The sequence below is a fragment of the mitochondrial genome of Sylvia atricapilla, assembly GCF_009819655.1.
Source record: "Sylvia atricapilla mitochondrion, complete genome".
NCBI classification, from domain to species: Eukaryota; Metazoa; Chordata; class Aves; order Passeriformes; family Sylviidae; genus Sylvia; species Sylvia atricapilla.
The window spans coordinates 1-17937 of NC_010228.1; the positions used below are offsets into that span (position 1 = coordinate 1).

At 44.5% G+C, this 17937-nt stretch overlaps 13 protein-coding genes and 24 non-coding genes across 37 annotated transcripts, besides 2 other annotated features; 28 read left to right on the top strand and 9 right to left on the bottom strand. All coding sequences in view use genetic code 2, as the record gives it.

The window, feature by feature from the left end:
• On the top strand, positions 1-70 carry tRNA-Phe. The gene has a single exon. It is a non-coding gene; the product is annotated as a tRNA-Phe (tRNA).
• Positions 71-1046, top strand: 12S rRNA. Its single transcript has one exon. It is a non-coding gene; the product is annotated as a s-rRNA (ribosomal RNA).
• On the top strand, positions 1047-1116 carry tRNA-Val. The gene has a single exon. It is a non-coding gene; the product is annotated as a tRNA-Val (tRNA).
• A 1-nt stretch (position 1117) lies between these two features.
• Positions 1118-2716, top strand: 16S rRNA. Its single transcript has one exon. It is a non-coding gene; the product is annotated as a l-rRNA (ribosomal RNA).
• tRNA-Leu lies at positions 2717-2791 on the top strand. The gene has a single exon. It is a non-coding gene; the product is annotated as a tRNA-Leu (tRNA).
• A 16-nt stretch (positions 2792-2807) lies between these two features.
• On the top strand, positions 2808-3785 carry ND1 (NADH dehydrogenase subunit 1). The gene has a single exon. It carries the CDS (start codon positions 2808-2810, stop codon positions 3783-3785), a length of 978 nt encoding a protein of 325 aa, YP_001648819.1.
• A 7-nt stretch (positions 3786-3792) lies between these two features.
• tRNA-Ile lies at positions 3793-3865 on the top strand. Its single transcript has one exon. It is a non-coding gene; the product is annotated as a tRNA-Ile (tRNA).
• Positions 3866-3871: 6 nt separating this feature from the next.
• Positions 3872-3942, bottom strand: tRNA-Gln. Its single transcript has one exon. It is a non-coding gene; the product is annotated as a tRNA-Gln (tRNA).
• Positions 3942-4010, top strand: tRNA-Met. The gene has a single exon. It is a non-coding gene; the product is annotated as a tRNA-Met (tRNA).
• Positions 4011-5050, top strand: ND2 (NADH dehydrogenase subunit 2). The gene has a single exon. A coding segment is annotated over exon 1 (1040 nt).
• On the top strand, positions 5051-5120 carry tRNA-Trp. Its single transcript has one exon. It is a non-coding gene; the product is annotated as a tRNA-Trp (tRNA).
• Position 5121: 1 nt separating this feature from the next.
• tRNA-Ala lies at positions 5122-5190 on the bottom strand. The gene has a single exon. It is a non-coding gene; the product is annotated as a tRNA-Ala (tRNA).
• A 10-nt stretch (positions 5191-5200) lies between these two features.
• tRNA-Asn lies at positions 5201-5273 on the bottom strand. The gene has a single exon. It is a non-coding gene; the product is annotated as a tRNA-Asn (tRNA).
• On the bottom strand, positions 5274-5340 carry tRNA-Cys. The gene has a single exon. It is a non-coding gene; the product is annotated as a tRNA-Cys (tRNA).
• tRNA-Tyr lies at positions 5340-5410 on the bottom strand. The gene has a single exon. It is a non-coding gene; the product is annotated as a tRNA-Tyr (tRNA).
• A 1-nt stretch (position 5411) lies between these two features.
• COX1 (cytochrome c oxidase subunit I) lies at positions 5412-6962 on the top strand. The gene has a single exon. The coding sequence runs from the start codon at positions 5412-5414 to the stop codon at positions 6960-6962; it is 1551 nt and encodes a 516-aa protein (YP_001648821.1).
• tRNA-Ser lies at positions 6954-7026 on the bottom strand. Its single transcript has one exon. It is a non-coding gene; the product is annotated as a tRNA-Ser (tRNA).
• Positions 7027-7031: 5 nt separating this feature from the next.
• Positions 7032-7100, top strand: tRNA-Asp. Its single transcript has one exon. It is a non-coding gene; the product is annotated as a tRNA-Asp (tRNA).
• A 5-nt stretch (positions 7101-7105) lies between these two features.
• On the top strand, positions 7106-7789 carry COX2 (cytochrome c oxidase subunit II). The gene has a single exon. It carries the CDS (start codon positions 7106-7108, stop codon positions 7787-7789), a length of 684 nt encoding a protein of 227 aa, YP_001648822.1.
• A 1-nt stretch (position 7790) lies between these two features.
• Positions 7791-7860, top strand: tRNA-Lys. The gene has a single exon. It is a non-coding gene; the product is annotated as a tRNA-Lys (tRNA).
• A 1-nt stretch (position 7861) lies between these two features.
• ATP8 (ATP synthase F0 subunit 8) lies at positions 7862-8029 on the top strand. The gene has a single exon. The coding sequence runs from the start codon at positions 7862-7864 to the stop codon at positions 8027-8029; it is 168 nt and encodes a 55-aa protein (YP_001648823.1).
• ATP6 (ATP synthase F0 subunit 6) lies at positions 8020-8703 on the top strand. Its single transcript has one exon. The coding sequence runs from the start codon at positions 8020-8022 to the stop codon at positions 8701-8703; it is 684 nt and encodes a 227-aa protein (YP_001648824.1).
• Positions 8704-8714: 11 nt separating this feature from the next.
• On the top strand, positions 8715-9498 carry COX3 (cytochrome c oxidase subunit III). Its single transcript has one exon. A coding segment is annotated over exon 1 (784 nt).
• tRNA-Gly lies at positions 9499-9567 on the top strand. The gene has a single exon. It is a non-coding gene; the product is annotated as a tRNA-Gly (tRNA).
• ND3 (NADH dehydrogenase subunit 3) lies at positions 9568-9917 on the top strand. The gene has a single exon. A coding segment is annotated over exon 1 (350 nt).
• On the top strand, positions 9918-9987 carry tRNA-Arg. Its single transcript has one exon. It is a non-coding gene; the product is annotated as a tRNA-Arg (tRNA).
• A 1-nt stretch (position 9988) lies between these two features.
• ND4L (NADH dehydrogenase subunit 4L) lies at positions 9989-10285 on the top strand. The gene has a single exon. It carries the CDS (start codon positions 9989-9991, stop codon positions 10283-10285), a length of 297 nt encoding a protein of 98 aa, YP_001648827.1.
• ND4 (NADH dehydrogenase subunit 4) lies at positions 10279-11656 on the top strand. Its single transcript has one exon. A coding segment is annotated over exon 1 (1378 nt).
• tRNA-His lies at positions 11657-11726 on the top strand. The gene has a single exon. It is a non-coding gene; the product is annotated as a tRNA-His (tRNA).
• A 2-nt stretch (positions 11727-11728) lies between these two features.
• On the top strand, positions 11729-11792 carry tRNA-Ser. The gene has a single exon. It is a non-coding gene; the product is annotated as a tRNA-Ser (tRNA).
• Positions 11793-11863, top strand: tRNA-Leu. The gene has a single exon. It is a non-coding gene; the product is annotated as a tRNA-Leu (tRNA).
• On the top strand, positions 11864-13681 carry ND5 (NADH dehydrogenase subunit 5). Its single transcript has one exon. It carries the CDS (start codon positions 11864-11866, stop codon positions 13679-13681), a length of 1818 nt encoding a protein of 605 aa, YP_001648829.1.
• An 8-nt stretch (positions 13682-13689) lies between these two features.
• Positions 13690-14831, top strand: CYTB (cytochrome b). The gene has a single exon. A coding segment is annotated over exon 1 (1142 nt).
• On the top strand, positions 14832-14901 carry tRNA-Thr. Its single transcript has one exon. It is a non-coding gene; the product is annotated as a tRNA-Thr (tRNA).
• Positions 14902-16008: a sequence feature (control region 1).
• On the bottom strand, positions 16009-16078 carry tRNA-Pro. The gene has a single exon. It is a non-coding gene; the product is annotated as a tRNA-Pro (tRNA).
• An 8-nt stretch (positions 16079-16086) lies between these two features.
• Positions 16087-16605, bottom strand: ND6 (NADH dehydrogenase subunit 6). Its single transcript has one exon. The coding sequence runs from the start codon at positions 16603-16605 to the stop codon at positions 16087-16089; it is 519 nt and encodes a 172-aa protein (YP_001648831.1).
• Positions 16606-16677, bottom strand: tRNA-Glu. The gene has a single exon. It is a non-coding gene; the product is annotated as a tRNA-Glu (tRNA).
• Positions 16678-17937: a sequence feature (control region 2).

Here is a 17937-nt window from a genome sequence, read left to right on the forward strand (position 1 = left end):
GTCTTTGTAGCTTGCACAAAGCATGGCACTGAAGATGCCAAGATGGTTGCTGCACATGCACCCAAAGACAAAAGACTTAGTCCTAACCTTACTGTTGGTTGTTGCTAGAATCATACATGCAAGTATCCGCGCGCCAGTGTAGAAGCCCTAGGCACCCTGACCCCCAGGTCGATAGGAGCAGGTATCAGGCACACTTTCATTAGTAGCCCAAAACGCCTTGCAATTGCCACGCCCCCACGGGTATTCAGCAGTAGTTAACATTAAGCAATGAGTGAAAACTTGACTTAGTCATAGCAAATCAGGGTCGGTAAATCCTGTGCCAGCCACCGCGGTCAGACAGGAGACCCAAATCAACATTATAACGGCGTAAAGTGTGGTAACATGCTATCCAAGTAACTAAGATTAAAAGACATCTGAGTTGTCATAAGCCAAAGATGTCCATAAGGCCACTATTCAAAGAAAATCTTAGACTAACGATTAATTGAAATCCACGAAAGCCAGGGCCCAAACTGGGATTAGATACCCCACTATGCCTGGCCCTAAATCTTGATGCTCGATCTTACTGGAGCATCCGCCCGAGAACTACGAGCACCAACGCTTAAAACTCTAAGGACTTGGCGGTGCCCCACATCCACCTAGAGGAGCCTGTTCTGTAATCGATGATCCACGATATACCTTACCATTCCTAGCCCCAAACAGCCTATATACCGCCGTCGCCAGCCCACCCCGCATGAAGGACCAACAGTGGACGCAATAGCCTACCCCGCTAGTAAGACAGGTCAAGGTATAGCCTATGGAATGGGAGCAATGGGCTACATTTTCTAGATTAGAACATACGGCAAAGGTGCATGAAACTGCCCCTAGAAGGAGGATTTAGCAGTAAAGTGGGAGCAGAGAGCCCTCTTTAAGCCGGCTCTGGGGCACGTACATACCGCCCGTCACCCTCCTCAAAAGCGCCCCCCCCCCCCATACCTTAATAAGCCATTCAGCCGAAGAGGAGGTAAGTCGTAACAAGGTAAGTGTACCGGAAGGTGTACTTAGAATACCAAGACGTAGCTTTAATGAAAGCATTCAGCTTACGCCTGAAAGATACCTGCTCATACCAGGTCGTCTTGATTGCCAAACTCTAGCCCAACACACATGACCTGGAATAACAAAGCTACTGATACACTTAACTAAAGCATTTAATAGTCCCAGTATAGGCGATAGAAAAGACACCATTGGAGCGATAGAGACCACGTACCGTAAGGGAAAGATGAAATAATAATGAAATAACTAAGCTAAAAACAGCAAAGATCAACCCTTGTACCTTTTGCATCATGGTCTAGCAAGAAAAACCAAGCAAAATGAATTTAAGTTTGCCTTCCCGAAACCCAAGCGAGCTACCTATGAGCAGCTATTATTGAGCGAACCCGTCTCTGTTGCAAAAGAGTGGGATGACTTATAGGTAGAGGTGAAAAGCCAATCGAGCTGGGTGATAGCTGGTTGCCTGTGAAACGAATCTAAGTTCACTCTTAACTCTTCTCCAAGGAAACCAGAAACCCTAATGAAGCGAGTTAAGGGCTATTTAAAGGAGGTACAGCTCCTTTAAAGAAGAAAACAATCTCCACGAGCGGATAAGTAATACACATATACATAAATACTGTGGGCCCTCAAGCAGCCATCAACGAAGAGTGCGTTAAAGCTCTATATATCAAAAATATCAAAACAATACGACTCCCTCATCACTAACAGGCTAACCTATAGTAAAATAGGAGAATTAATGCTAGAATGAGTAACCAGGGTTCTCCCTCTTCGACGCAAACTTACATCCGCACATTATTAACAAATCCCCAATATACGACAAATCCAACAAGCAGAGTATTAAACATTTTGTTAGTCCGACAGAGGAGCGTCCATTAAGAAAGATTAAAACCTGTAAAAGGAACTAGGCAAACTTAAGGCCCGACTGTTTACCAAAAACATAGCCTTCAGCAAACCAACGGACAAGTATTGAAGGTGATGCCTGCCCGGTGACATGTGTTTAACGGCCGCGGTATCCTAACCGTGCAAAGGTAGCGCAATCAATTGTCCCGTAAATCGGGACTAGTATGAATGGCTAAACGAGGTCTTAACTGTCTCTTACAGGCAATCGGTGAAATTGATCTTCCTGTACAAAAGCAGGGATAAACACATAAGACGAGAAGACCCTGTGGAACTTCAAAAACAGCAGCCACCTCTAAATACATACACTCCCACATCGGGTTCACTATCCAAGAGATATTGGCTTGCATTTTTTCGGTTGGGGCGACCTTGGAGCAAAACAAAACCTCCAAACATTGGACCACACATCCAGACTAAGAGCGACCTCTCGACGTGCAAATAGCAACCAGATCCAATACAATTGATCAATGGACCAAGCTACCCCAGGGATAACAGCGCAATCTCCTCCAAGAGTCCATATCGACAAGGAGGTTTACGACCTCGATGTTGGATCAGGACATCCTAGTGGTGCAGCCGCTACTAAGGGTTCGTTTGTTCAACGATTAACAGTCCTACGTGATCTGAGTTCAGACCGGAGCAATCCAGGTCGGTTTCTATCTATGATGAGCTCTTCCCAGTACGAAAGGATAGGAAAAGCAAGGCCAATACTACAGGCAAGCCTTCGCCTTAAGTAATGAAATCAACTAAATTACAAAAGGCTATCACTTCCACCCACGTCCAAGAAAAGGACCAAGCTAGCGTGGCAGAGCTCGGCAATTGCAAAAGGCTTAAGCCCTTTAACCCAGAGGTTCAAATCCTCTCCCTAGCTAAATTCCCACCCCATAATGACTAACTACCCCCTCCTAATTAACATCACAATAGTCCTTTCCTATGCTCTACCAATTTTAATTGCAGTAGCCTTTCTAACACTAGTAGAACGTAAAATCCTAAGCTACATACAAGGCCGGAAAGGCCCAAACATCGTTGGCCCATACGGACTACTACAACCCCTAGCAGACGGTGTAAAACTATTCCTTAAAGAGCCAATCCGCCCATCAACATCCTCCCCTATCTTATTCATCATAACCCCAATACTAGCCCTCTTACTCGCAATCTCGATCTGAGCCCCTCTACCCCTACCATTTTCCCTCACAGATCTTAACCTAGGCATACTATTCCTATTAGCCATATCCAGCTTAGCAGTATACTCCATCCTATGATCTGGCTGAGCATCCAATTCAAAATACGCCTTAATTGGGGCTCTCCGAGCAGTAGCTCAAACCATTTCATATGAAGTCACCCTAGCAATCATCCTGCTATCTATGGTCCTCCTTACAGGAAACTACACCCTTAGCACCTTCGCAACAGCCCAAGAACCCCTATACCTCATTTTCCCATGCTGGCCCCTAGCCATAATATGATATGTCTCTACACTTGCTGAGACAAATCGCGCCCCATTTGACCTAACAGAGGGGGAATCCGAACTAGTCTCAGGATTCAACGTAGAGTACGCAGCAGGACCATTCGCCCTATTCTTCCTAGCTGAGTACGCTAATATCATACTAATGAATACACTAACAGCCATCTTATTCTTCAACCCAAGCCTCCTTAACCTCCCCCAAGAGTTATTCCCCCTAGTATTAGCTACAAAGACCCTTCTATTATCAGCAGGGTTTTTATGAATTCGCGCTTCCTACCCTCGATTCCGTTATGACCAACTTATACACCTCCTATGAAAAAACTTCCTCCCTCTCACATTAGCCCTATGCCTCTGACACATTAGCCTGCCCATCTGTTATGCAGGCCTACCCCCATATCTAAGATATGCCAGGAAATGTGCCTGAATGTCTAAGGGTCACTATGATAAAGTGAACATAGAGGTGTACCAATCCTCTCATTTCCTACTACCTTAGAAAGGCAGGAATCGAACCCGCACTAGAGAGATCAAAACTCCCCATACTTCCTTTATATTACTTCCTAGTAGGGTAAGCTAAACAAGCTATCGGGCCCATACCCCGAAAATGATGGTTCAACTCCTTCCCCTATTAATGACCCCCCAAGCAAAGCTAATTTTCACCGCCAGCCTAATCCTGGGAACAACTATCACCATTTCAAGCAATCACTGAGTTATAGCCTGAACTGGTCTAGAAATCAACACTCTAGCTATCCTACCACTAATCTCAAAATCTCATCACCCCCGAGCCATTGAAGCCGCAACTAAGTACTTCCTAACTCAAGCAGCTGCATCCACCCTAATCCTGTTCTCCAGCATGACCAATGCATGACACACTGGACAATGAGACATCACTCAGCTGACACATCCCGTATCTTGCCTAATCCTAACCTCAGCCATTGCAATAAAACTTGGACTAGTCCCATTCCACTTCTGATTCCCAGAAGTACTCCAAGGCTCTCCCTTAACCACAGGCCTACTTCTATCCACAGTCATAAAATTCCCACCAATTACTCTACTCTTCATAACATCACACTCCCTTAACCCGACACTACTAACTATCATAGCTATTTCCTCCACAGCCTTGGGAGGATGAATAGGATTAAACCAAACACAAATTCGAAAAATCCTAGCCTTCTCATCCATCGCCCACCTAGGTTGAATGACTATCATCGTATCTTATAACCCAAAACTTACCCTACTAAACTTCTACATCTATATCCTAATGACTATAACCATTTTCCTAGCTCTAAACACCAATAAAGTTCTAAAACTATCCACCTTAATAACCTCATGAACAAAAAATCCCCCACTAAGCACAATACTATTTCTAACTCTGCTCTCCCTTGCAGGCCTTCCTCCATTAACAGGATTCTTACCAAAATGACTTATCATCCAAGAGCTGACTAAACAAAGCATAACCCCAGCAGCAATAATAGTATCTATCCTATCTCTACTAGGGCTATACTTCTACCTACGTCTTGCATACTGCGCCACAATTACACTTCCACCGCATACCACCAATCACATGAAGCAGTGACACATCAACAAGCCCACCAACACCTCCATCGCTATCCTAGCTACTATATCCACTATACTCCTCCCCGTATCCCCCTTAATCTCCACCATCATCTAAGAAACTTAGGATTACTTAAACCGAGGGCCTTCAAAGCCTTAAACAAGAGTTAAACCCTCTTAGTTTCTGTTAAGATCCGCAGGACATTACCCTGCATCACCTGAATGCAACCCAGGTACTTTCATTAAGCTAGGACCTTACTCCTCGCACTAGGCAGATGGGCTTCGATCCCATAACACTATAGTTAACAGCTATATGCCCCAACCAACAGGCTTCTACCTAAGACTCCGGCACATCATTAATGCGCATCAATGAGTTTGCAACTCACTATGAACTTCACTACAGAGCCGATAAGAAGAGGAATTGAACCTCTGTAAAAAGGACTACAGCCTAACGCTTAAACACTCAGCCATCTTACCTGTGACATTCATTAACCGATGACTTTTCTCTACCAACCATAAAGACATCGGTACCCTATACCTAATTTTCGGCGCATGAGCTGGAATAGTGGGTACCGCCCTAAGCCTCCTTATCCGAGCAGAACTAGGCCAACCTGGCGCCCTACTAGGGGATGACCAGATTTACAACGTAATTGTCACGGCCCATGCTTTTGTAATAATCTTCTTCATAGTAATACCAATCATAATCGGAGGGTTCGGAAACTGACTAGTCCCCCTAATAATTGGAGCCCCAGACATAGCATTCCCCCGAATAAACAATATAAGCTTCTGACTACTACCCCCATCATTCCTCCTACTTCTAGCCTCCTCCACAGTAGAAGCCGGAGCAGGAACAGGATGAACCGTATACCCACCCCTAGCCGGCAACCTAGCCCATGCTGGAGCCTCAGTTGACCTGGCTATCTTCTCTCTCCACCTAGCAGGTATTTCATCTATCCTCGGAGCTATCAACTTCATCACAACAGCAATTAACATAAAACCACCTGCCCTAACACAATACCAAACCCCTTTATTCGTATGATCTGTCCTAATCACTGCAGTTCTACTCCTCCTATCCCTCCCAGTCCTGGCTGCTGGTATTACAATGCTACTTACTGACCGCAACCTCAACACCACTTTCTTCGACCCAGCAGGAGGAGGCGACCCAGTACTATACCAACACCTATTCTGATTCTTCGGACACCCAGAAGTATATATCCTTATCCTACCAGGATTCGGAATCATCTCCCACGTTGTAGCATACTACGCAGGAAAAAAAGAACCATTCGGCTACATAGGCATAGTATGAGCTATACTCTCTATCGGATTCCTAGGATTTATTGTATGAGCCCACCACATATTTACAGTAGGAATAGACGTAGACACCCGAGCATACTTTACATCCGCCACAATAATTATTGCCATCCCCACTGGTATCAAGGTATTCAGCTGATTAGCAACCCTGCATGGAGGTATCATTAAATGAGACCCCCCTATACTCTGAGCACTAGGCTTTATCTTCCTATTCACTATTGGTGGACTAACAGGCATCGTCCTAGCAAACTCTTCACTAGACATTGCCCTACACGATACCTACTACGTAGTAGCACACTTCCACTACGTCCTATCCATAGGAGCAGTATTTGCAATCTTAGCAGGCTTCACACACTGATTCCCACTATTCACAGGCTACACACTCCACTCAACATGAGCCAAAATCCATTTTGGAGTAATATTCGTAGGTGTAAACCTGACCTTCTTCCCCCAACACTTCCTAGGACTAGCAGGAATGCCTCGACGATACTCAGACTACCCAGATGCCTACACACTATGAAACACTATCTCTTCAGTAGGGTCACTAATCTCATTAACAGCCGTAATCATGCTTGTATTCATCATCTGAGAAGCACTTGCATCCAAACGCAAAGTCCTGCAACCAGAACTAACAAGCACCAACATCGAATGAATCCACGGCTGCCCGCCTCCCTACCATACTTTCGAAGAACCTGCCTTTGTTCAGGTTCAAGAAAGGGAGGAGTCGAACCCCCATATGTTGGTTTCAAGCCAACCGCATAGACCACTTATGCTTCTTTCTTATTAAGAGGTATTAGTAAAACAATTACATAGCCTTGTCAAGGCTAAATTGCAAGTGAAACCCCTGCATACCTCTACACAATGGCCAACCACTCACAACTCACTTTCCAAGACGCTTCATCACCCATCATAGAAGAATTAATACAATTCCACGACCACGCCCTGGTAGTCGCACTAGCCATCTGTAGCCTAGTCCTTTACCTATTAGCTTTCGTCCTTACTGGAAAACTAACATCAAACACAGCCGATGCCCAAGCCATCGAACTCATCTGAACAATCCTTCCAGCCGCTGTACTTATCCTACTCGCCCTTCCATCCCTTCGAATCCTATACCTAATAGACGAAATCAACGAACCTGCTCTCACCCTAAAAGCCATCGGACATCAGTGATACTGATCCTACGAATACACTGATTTTAAAGACCTTACATTCGACTCATACATAACACCCACAACAGACCTACCACTAGGACATTTCCGACTACTAGAAGTAGACCATCGAGTTATCGTCCCAACAGAATCTACCGTTCGTATCATTGTAACCGCTGATGATGTTCTCCACTCATGAGCCGTGCCAAGCCTAGGTGTCAAAACTGATGCAATTCCCGGACGCCTAAACCAAACCTCATTCTTAGCCAACCGAACCGGAATCTTCTACGGACAGTGCTCAGAAATCTGCGGAGCAAACCACAGCTTCATACCAATTGTAGTCGAATCCGTCCCACTCGCTAACTTTGAGAACTGATCCTCCCTAGTATCATCCTAACCATTAAGAAGCTATGGAACAGCACTAGCCTTTTAAGCTAGAGAGAGAGGGGCGTCTCCCCTCCTTAATGATATGCCCCAATTAAACCCAAACCCTTGATTTTTTATCATGCTAACTTCATGACTAACCTTCTCCCTAATCATCCAACCTAAACTCCTATCATTCCTATCCACTAACCCCCCATCCAACAAAACCCCAACAACTACAAGTACTACCCCCTGAACTTGACCATGAACCTAACCTTCTTCGACCAATTCTCAAGTCCTTCTCTCATAGGCATCCCACTAATCCTCATCTCAATAACATTTCCAGCCCTACTTCTACCTTCTCCAGACAACCGATGGATTACCAACCGTACCTCAACTATTCAACTATCAATAATTAACCTAATCACAAAACAACTAATAACCCCATTAAACAAAAAAGGCCATAAATGAGCACTAATTTTAACCTCACTAATAATTTTCCTACTTCTGATTAACCTACTAGGTCTACTGCCATATACCTTCACACCAACCACTCAACTATCAATAAACCTAGCCCTAGCTTTCCCTCTGTGACTAGCCACCCTACTTACAGGCCTGCGCAACCAACCATCTGCCTCTTTAAGCCATCTACTACCAGAGGGCACCCCAACCCTACTAATCCCAGCCTTAATCATAATCGAAACAACAAGCCTCCTAATGCGCCCCCTAGCCCTAGGCGTACGATTAACAGCAAACCTGACAGCAGGACATCTGCTCATCCAACTAGTCTCTACAGCAACAATCGCCCTCTTCTCAACAATACCAGCAGTCTCACTACTAACTCTTTTAATCTTACTATTACTAACAATCCTAGAAGTAGCTGTAGCCATAATCCAAGCATATGTTTTCGTACTACTACTAAGCCTGTACCTACAAGAGAACATCTAAAATCAAACCCAATGGCACACCAAGCACACTCTTACCATATAGTAGATCCCAGCCCATGACCCATCCTCGGAGCTTCCGCCGCCCTCCTTACCACTTCCGGCCTAACCATGTGATTCCACTTCCACTCCCCATATTTACTAATTATAGGCCTAACCTCCACCGCCCTAGTAATACTCCAATGATGACGTGATGTAGTACGAGAAAGTACATTCCAAGGCCATCACACCCCAACCGTACAAAAAGGCCTGCGCTACGGCATAGTCTTATTCATTACATCAGAAGCCTTCTTTTTCCTAGGATTTTTCTGAGCCTTCTTCCACTCAAGCTTAGCCCCTACCCCAGAATTAGGTGGACAATGACCACCGGTCGGAATCAAACCCCTAAACCCAATAGAAGTTCCCCTACTAAACACTGCTATCCTACTAGCATCAGGAGTCACTGTCACATGAGCCCACCACAGCATTACAGAAGCCCGCCGAAAACAAGCAATCTTCGCCCTAACTCTTACAGTCCTATTAGGCTTCTACTTCACGGCTCTCCAAGCCATAGAATACTACGAAGCCCCATTCTCAATTGCAGACGGAGTATACGGCTCCACTTTCTTCGTTGCTACAGGATTCCATGGATTACATGTAATCATTGGATCTACATTCCTGTCAGTATGCCTGCTACGCTTAATCAAATACCATTTCACATCAAACCATCACTTTGGCTTTGAAGCAGCAGCTTGATACTGACATTTTGTAGACGTAGTCTGACTATTCCTATACATTGCCATCTACTGATGAGGCTCTTACTCTTCTAGTATATTAATTACAATTGACTTCCAATCTTTAGAATCTGGTTTAAACCCAGAGAAGAGTAATGAACATAATCCTGCTCATAATAGCTATATCCCTAACCCTAAGCATCCTTTTAACAGCACTTAACTTTTGATTATCCCAAATGAACCCAGACTCTGAAAAATTATCACCATACGAATGCGGTTTTGACCCCTTAGGCTCCGCACGCCTGCCCTTTTCGATTCGATTTTTCCTAGTAGCTATCCTCTTCCTACTATTCGACCTAGAAATCGCCCTCCTCTTACCCCTACCATGAGCTACCCAACTTCAAACCCCTACCCTAACCTTAACCTCAGCCTTAACTCTCATCCTTCTCCTCACTCTGGGCCTAATCTACGAATGGGTCCAAGGAGGATTAGAATGGGCCGAATAAGAAAGTTAGTCTAACTAAGACAGTTGATTTCGACTCAACAGATTATAGCTATAACCCTATAACTTTCTTTATGACCACTCTACACCTAAGCTTCTACGCAGCATTCACCCTAAGCAGCCTAGGCCTAGCCTTCCACCGAACCCATCTAATCTCAGCTTTAATCTGTTTGGAGAGCATGATACTATCTATATACGTAGCCCTATCCATATGACCCATCCAAACACAAACCCCCTCGCCCGTCCTACTACCAATTATTATATTAACATTCTCTGCCTGCGAAGCAGGCACAGGGCTAGCCCTGCTAGTCGCCTCTACCCGAACCCACGGCTCAGACCATCTACATAACTTCAACCTACTACAATGCTAAAAATTATTATACCCACCATTATACTACTCCCCTTAACCTTCCTATCCCCATGCAAACACCTATGGACCAATACTACAACACACAGCTTACTAATCGCTGCTCTAAGCCTACAATGATTAGTTCCCACTTATTACCCGAACAAAGGACTTACCCCTTGAACCTCTATTGACCAAATCTCAACCCCACTACTAGTTCTATCCTGCTGGTTACTCCCCCTCATACTTATAGCAAGCCAGAACCACTTAGAACAAGAACCTATAATCCGCAAACGAATCTTTATTACAACATTAATCCTGGCCCAACCATTTATTCTGATCGCCTTCTCATCATCAGAACTAATACTATTCTACATTACATTCGAAGCAACCTTGATCCCTACCCTAATCCTCATCACCCGATGAGGAAGCCAACCAGAACGATTAAGTGCTGGAATTTACCTATTATTCTACACACTTGCTACCTCACTACCCCTACTAATCGCCATCATGCACCTTCACAACCAAATCGGCACCTTATACTTCCCAATACTTAAACTAACACACCCAACATCACCAACATCCTGAACAGGGCTCATCTCTACCCTAGCCCTCCTCCTAGCATTCATAGTAAAAGCCCCTCTATATGGCCTACACCTATGACTACCCAAAGCCCACGTAGAAGCCCCAATTGCCGGATCCATACTTCTTGCCGCACTACTACTAAAACTAGGAGGATACGGCATTATACGAATCACTCTTCTAACAGACCCCTCACTGAATAACCTACACTACCCCTTCATCGTCCTAGCATTATGAGGCGCACTAATAACTAGCGCCATCTGCCTCCGACAAATCGACCTAAAATCACTAATCGCCTACTCATCAGTCAGCCACATAGGCCTAGTTGTTGCCGCAACTATAATCCAAACCCAATGATCATTCACGGGAGCAATAATACTAATAATCGCACACGGCCTCACCTCCTCAATACTATTCTGCCTAGCAAACACCAACTACGAACGTACCCATAGCCGCATTTTACTATTAACACGAGGCATCCAGCCCCTACTACCCCTAATAGCAACTTGATGACTTCTAGCAAATCTAACAAATATAGCCCTACCACCAACAATCAACCTTATAGCAGAACTAACTATCGTAGTCTCCCTATTCAACTGATCTTCATTCACAATCATCCTAACAGGAACTGCAATCCTACTAACCGCCTCATACACCCTATACATACTAATAGTAACACAACGAGGAACAATTCCATCCCACATCACATCCATCCAAAACTCCACTACACGAGAACATCTGCTAATAGCCCTACACACAATCCCTATAATCCTCCTCATTTTCAAGCCCGAACTCATTTCCGGCATTCCAATATGCAGGTATAGTTTCAACCAAAACATTAGACTGTGATTCTAAAAATAGAAGTTAAAACCTTCTTACCTGCCGAGGGGAGGTTTAACCAACAAGAACTGCTAACTCTTGCATCTGAGTATAAAACCTCAGCCCCCTTAACTTTCAAAGGATAATAGTAATCCAATGGCCTTAGGAGCCACTCATCTTGGTGCAAATCCAAGTGAAAGTAATGGATCTTTCACTAGTCCTCAACACCATAATACTACTCACCCTTACAACCCTATTCACTCCCATCATCCTCCCAATCCTATCTGACAAATTCAAAAATACCCCAACTTCCATCACAAACACAGTCAAAATATCGTTCCTGATTAGTCTCGTCCCAATAACAATCCACCTACATTCAGGAACAGAAAGCCTCCTCTCTCTATGAGAATGAAAATTTATCATAAACTTCAAAATCCCTATCAGCCTAAAAATAGACTTCTACTCTCTTACATTCTTCCCCATTGCCCTCTTCGTATCATGATCAATCCTACAGTTCGCATCATGGTATATAGCTTCTGACCCCCACATCACAAAATTCTTCACCTACCTGTTACTATTCCTAATCGCAATACTCACCCTAGTAATCGCCAATAACCTATTTGTCCTCTTTATCGGGTGAGAGGGGGTAGGAATCATATCATACCTACTAATCAGCTGATGGCACGGACGAGCAGATGCCAACACCGCCGCCCTTCAAGCTGTCCTGTACAACCGAATCGGAGACATTGGATTAATCCTATGTATGGCTTGACTAGCCTACACCATAAATACCTGAGAACTACAGCAATTCTCTTCCTCATCAGAAACCCCTATCCTACCACTGCTAGGTCTCATCCTAGCCGCAACAGCCAAATCCGCACAATTTGGCCTACATCCATGACTACCAGCAGCCATAGAAGGCCCAACTCCAGTATCTGCCCTACTACACTCCAGCACAATAGTAGTCGCAGGAATCTTCCTTCTAATCCGAACACACCCTCTATTCAACAACAACCAAACCGCCCTAACACTATGCTTATGCCTAGGAGCCATATCCACTCTATTTGCAGCTACATGCGCTCTGACACAAAACGATATCAAAAAAATCATTGCCTTCTCCACCTCTAGCCAACTAGGACTAATAATAGTGGCCATCGGACTAAACCTCCCTCAACTAGCCTTCTTACACATTTCAACACACGCATTCTTCAAAGCCATATTATTCCTATGTGCAGGTTCTATCATCCACAACCTCAACGGAGAACAAGACATTCGAAAAATAGGAGGACTGCAAAACATATTACCAACAACCACCGCATGTATAACAATCGGCAACTTCGCCCTCATAGGAACCCCTTTCCTAGCAGGATTCTACTCAAAGGACCAAATCATTGAAAACTTGAACACCTCCTACTTAAACTCATGAGCCCTGCTACTTACCCTACTAGCCACATCATTTACCGCCGTATATACAATTCGCATAACAACATTAGTCCAAGCAGGCTTTGTACGAATTCCTCCACTCACCCCAATGAACGAAAACAATCCCAAAGTAACTTCCCCAATCACCCGACTCGCCCTAGGAAGCATTACAGCCGGATTTATTATCACTTCCTACATTCCTCCTACCAAAACCCCCCCAATAACTATACCATTAACCATTAAAATCACAGCCTTATTAGTCACAGCCCTAGGTATTGCCCTAGCACTAGAAATATCAAAAATAGCTCAAACACTCCTCCTCACAAAACAAAATACATTCTATAACTTCTCAGTATCTCTAGGTTACTTCAACCCACTAATACATCGATTCAATGTAACAAACCTACTTACTGGAGGACAAAACATTGCCTCCCACCTCATAGACCTATCCTGATATAAACTATTCGGACCAGAAGGATTAGCCAACATACAACTAACAACAACTAAAGCCTCCACCAACTTACACTCAGGTATAATCAAAGCCTATCTAGGGACTTTTGCATTATCCATTATTATCATCCTCCTATCTATACACAGAACCAACTAATGGCTCTCAATCTTCGAAAAAACCACCCTATCCTAAAAGTCATCAACGACGCCCTAATCGACCTACCAACGCCGTCTAACATCTCATCTTGATGAAACTTCGGCTCACTCCTAGGTCTTTGTCTAATCATCCAAATCGCCACAGGCCTCATACTAGCTATACACTACACAGCAGACATCTCATTGGCCTTCTCCTCTGTAGCCCACATATGCCGAGACGTCCAATTTGGCTGACTAATCCGAAACCTTCACGCAAACGGAGCTTCATTCTTCTTCATCTGCATCTACATTCACATTGGCCGAGGAATCTACTACGGCTCATACCTAAACAAAGAGACCTGAAATGTAGGAGTTATCCTGCTACTAACCCTCATGGCCACTGCTTTCGTAGGTTACGTTCTCCCATGAGGACAGATATCATTCTGAGGAGCTACAGTAATTACAAACCTATTCTCTGCTATCCCATACATCGGTCAAACACTAGTAGAATGAGCCTGAGGAGGCTTCTCGGTAGACAACCCCACACTAACCCGATTCTTCGCTCTTCACTTCCTCCTCCCCTTCGTCATTGCAGGCCTAACATTAGTACATCTCACCCTACTACACGAATCAGGGTCTAACAACCCCCTAGGCATCCCCTCAGATTGCGACAAAATCCCATTCCACCCCTACTACTCCACAAAAGATATCCTAGGCTTTGCACTTATATTCATCCCTCTCGCCTCCCTAGCACTATTCGCCCCTAACCTCCTAGGAGACCCAGAAAACTTCACGCCCGCCAACCCCCTAGCCACACCTCCACATATCAAACCAGAATGATACTTCCTGTTCGCCTACGCCATCCTGCGATCCATCCCGAATAAACTTGGTGGCGTACTAGCTCTAGCTGCCTCTGTCCTAGTTCTCTTCCTCATCCCACTACTACACACATCCAAACTACGCTCAATGACCTTCCGTCCCTTATCCCAAATCCTATTCTGAACCCTAGTCGCCAACCTCCTTGTCCTCACCTGAGTAGGAAGCCAACCAGTAGAACACCCATTCATCATTATTGGACAGCTAGCTTCACTCTCCTACTTCACAATCATTCTCGTCCTCTTTCCCCTTGTATCTATCCTAGAGAATAAAATACTCAAACTTTAACTCTAATAGTTTATAAAAAACATTGGTCTTGTAAACCAAAGACTGAGGGGTACGAACCCTCTTAGAGTTTTCCTAATAAAATAACCAAAGGGGACCCCCCCCTTCCCCCCCAGGCAGGCATTTTCCTGCTTATATAGGGTATGTGGTACTTTGCATTATATTTATGCACCCCATCAGACACTATGTTATTGCAAGGACTTCCAAATACTTATCAACTTCTCTTCCAGCAAAATCTCAAACACTTTAGCCCACGAGATAATGTGCGGACAGTTTCACCTCTAGACACATTCTTGCTTCAGGTACCATTGAGCCCAACTGATCCTACCCTTAGCAGGGGGACAAGCGTCACACGAGATCGGCCCTGTTTCCATATACTTAACAACCATCCTTCATACGAGGAATGTCCCAGTACTCCTTTGCGTTATCGTAGTCATACCATTCGCCCACCTCCTAGAATAATGCTCTTCCAACAGCCTTCAAGCACTCCCAAGCCAGAGAACCTGGTTATCTATTAATCGTGATCCTCACGAGAACCGAGCTACTCAACGTCAGTTATACTTTCGGTTATTGTCTTCAGGGTCATACTTTCCCTCTTACCCTCGAGGCCCAACTTGCTCTTTTGCGCCACCCGTGGTAATTTCAGGTCCATAACCTGCTACTTGCCTTCTTCCTTGCTCTTCACAGATACAAGTGGTCGGCCTGCATACTCCTCCCTCTACCTCGTTATCGCGGCATCTGCCTCCCTTCCTCCTTTTTTTTTCTGGCGTATCTTCAATAAACCCTTCAAGTGCGTAGCAGGAGTTATCTTCCTCTTGACATGTCCATCACATGACCGTCGAGCTACTGAATCCCCTCAAGCGCCCACTGAGTGTCATGGTTGAAGGATAAGGTCGGCTCAAACTTGACACTGATGCACTTTGACCACATTCATGGACCCCGCGCCGTTACCCTCTTAGGCACTGAATAATGCAATGCTTACCGGACATGCTTGATTTATTCTCACCTTCTAGGGACTTTCAGCTAAACCGCATTTTTTCACCCTTTTTTGTTTCTTTTCTTTTTATCTTGATTTTTTTCGTTCAAACAACAAAAAAATTAACTACTTTTCTATAACAAAATCCAAATCATCAATCATTCATTACTTTTTCCATCAATTTAAGCTGAACTAAGCCTACATCAGAAAGAAAGGAATCAAACCTCCATCACCAACTCCCAAAGCTGGTATTTTCAATTAAACTACTTTCTGAACCACCCTTAAACCGCCCGAATAGCTCCCCGAGACAACCCTCGTACAAGCTCCAAAACTACAAACAAAGTCAACAATAACCCCCACCCACCAACCATAAGCAACCCTACCCCTCATGAATACAGTACAGCCACCCCACTAAAATCTAACCGAACCAAAGATAACCCACCATTATCAACTGTCCCAACATCCACCAAAACCCCAAACACCTCCCCAATAGTACCACCAACCATAACAACTAACCCCATTACCAGCCCATACCACACAACACCCCAATCACCCCAACCCTCAGGGTAAGGGTCTGCAGCCAACGACACCGAATAAACAAACACTACCAACATCCCACCTAAATAGACCATAATCAGAGCCAAAGACACAAAAGACACACCCAGACTAACCAGTCATCCACATCCCACAACAGATGCAATAACCAAACCAATCACCCCGTAATACGGAGAAGGATTAGATGCAACTGCCAAACCGCCCAGAGCAAAAATCAACCCTAAAATCATAATAAACTTTATCATAGTTCCCGCCCAGCTTCTCTCTAGGACCTACAGCTTGAAAAGCTGTCGTTATATAACTTTAACTACGGGAACTAATCCCCCAACCACCGCTATTCTCTTTTTATCTTTCACTTTTACAACCCATACCACTCCCTCCCTTTCCCACCTTTCTTTATCCCTCATATCTCACCCAACCCCCCCCCTTCCCCCCAGGCAGGCATTTTCCTGCTTATATAGGGTATGTGGTACTTTGCATTATATTTATGCACCCCATCAGACACTATGTTATTGCAAGGACTTCCAAATACTTATCAACTTCTCTTCCAGCAAAATCTCAAACACTTTAGCCCACGAGATAATGTGCGGACAGTTTCACCTCTAGACACATTCTTGCTTCAGGTACCATTGAGCCCAACTGATCCTACCCTTAGCAGGGGGACAAGCGTCACACGAGATCGGCCCTGTTTCCATATACTTAACAACCATCCTTCATACGAGGAATGTCCCAGTACTCCTTTGCGTTATCGTAGTCATACCATTCGCCCACCTCCTAGAATAATGCTCTTCCAACAGCCTTCAAGCACACCCAAGCCAGAGAACCTGGTTATCTATTAATCGTGATCCTCACGAGAACCGAGCTACTCAACGTCAGTTATACTTTCGGTTATTGTCTTCAGGGTCATACTTTCCCTCTTACCCTCGAGGCCCAACTTGCTCTTTTGCGCCACCCGTGGTAATTTCAGGTCCATAACCTGCTACTTGCCTTCTTCCTTGCTCTTCACAGATACAAGTGGTCGGCCTGCATACTCCTCCCTCTACCTCGTTATCGCGGCATCTGCCTCCCTTCCTCCTTTTTTTTTCTGGCGTATCTTCAATAAACCCTTCAAGTGCGTAGCAGGAGTTATCTTCCTCTTGACATGTCCATCACATGACCGTCGAGCTACTGAATCCCCTCAAGCGCCCACTGAGTGTCATGGTTGAAGGATAAGGTCGGCTCAAACTTGACACTGATGCACTTTGACCACATTCATGGACCCCGCGCCGTTACCCTCTTAGGCACTGAATAATGCAATGCTTACCGGACATGCTTGATTTATTCTCACCTTCTAGGGACTTTCAGCTAAACCGCATTTTTTCACCCTTTTTTGTTTCTTTTCTTTTTATCTTGATTTTTTTCGTTCAAACAACAAAAAAATTAACTACTTTTCTATAACAAAATCCAAATCATCAATCATTCATTACTTTTTCCATCAATTTAAGCTGAACTAAGCCTACATCAACAAATCTTCCAATTTTTTTACCCTCCACAAAAAACAAACAAAAATACAAACGACAAAAAAACGCAAACCAAAT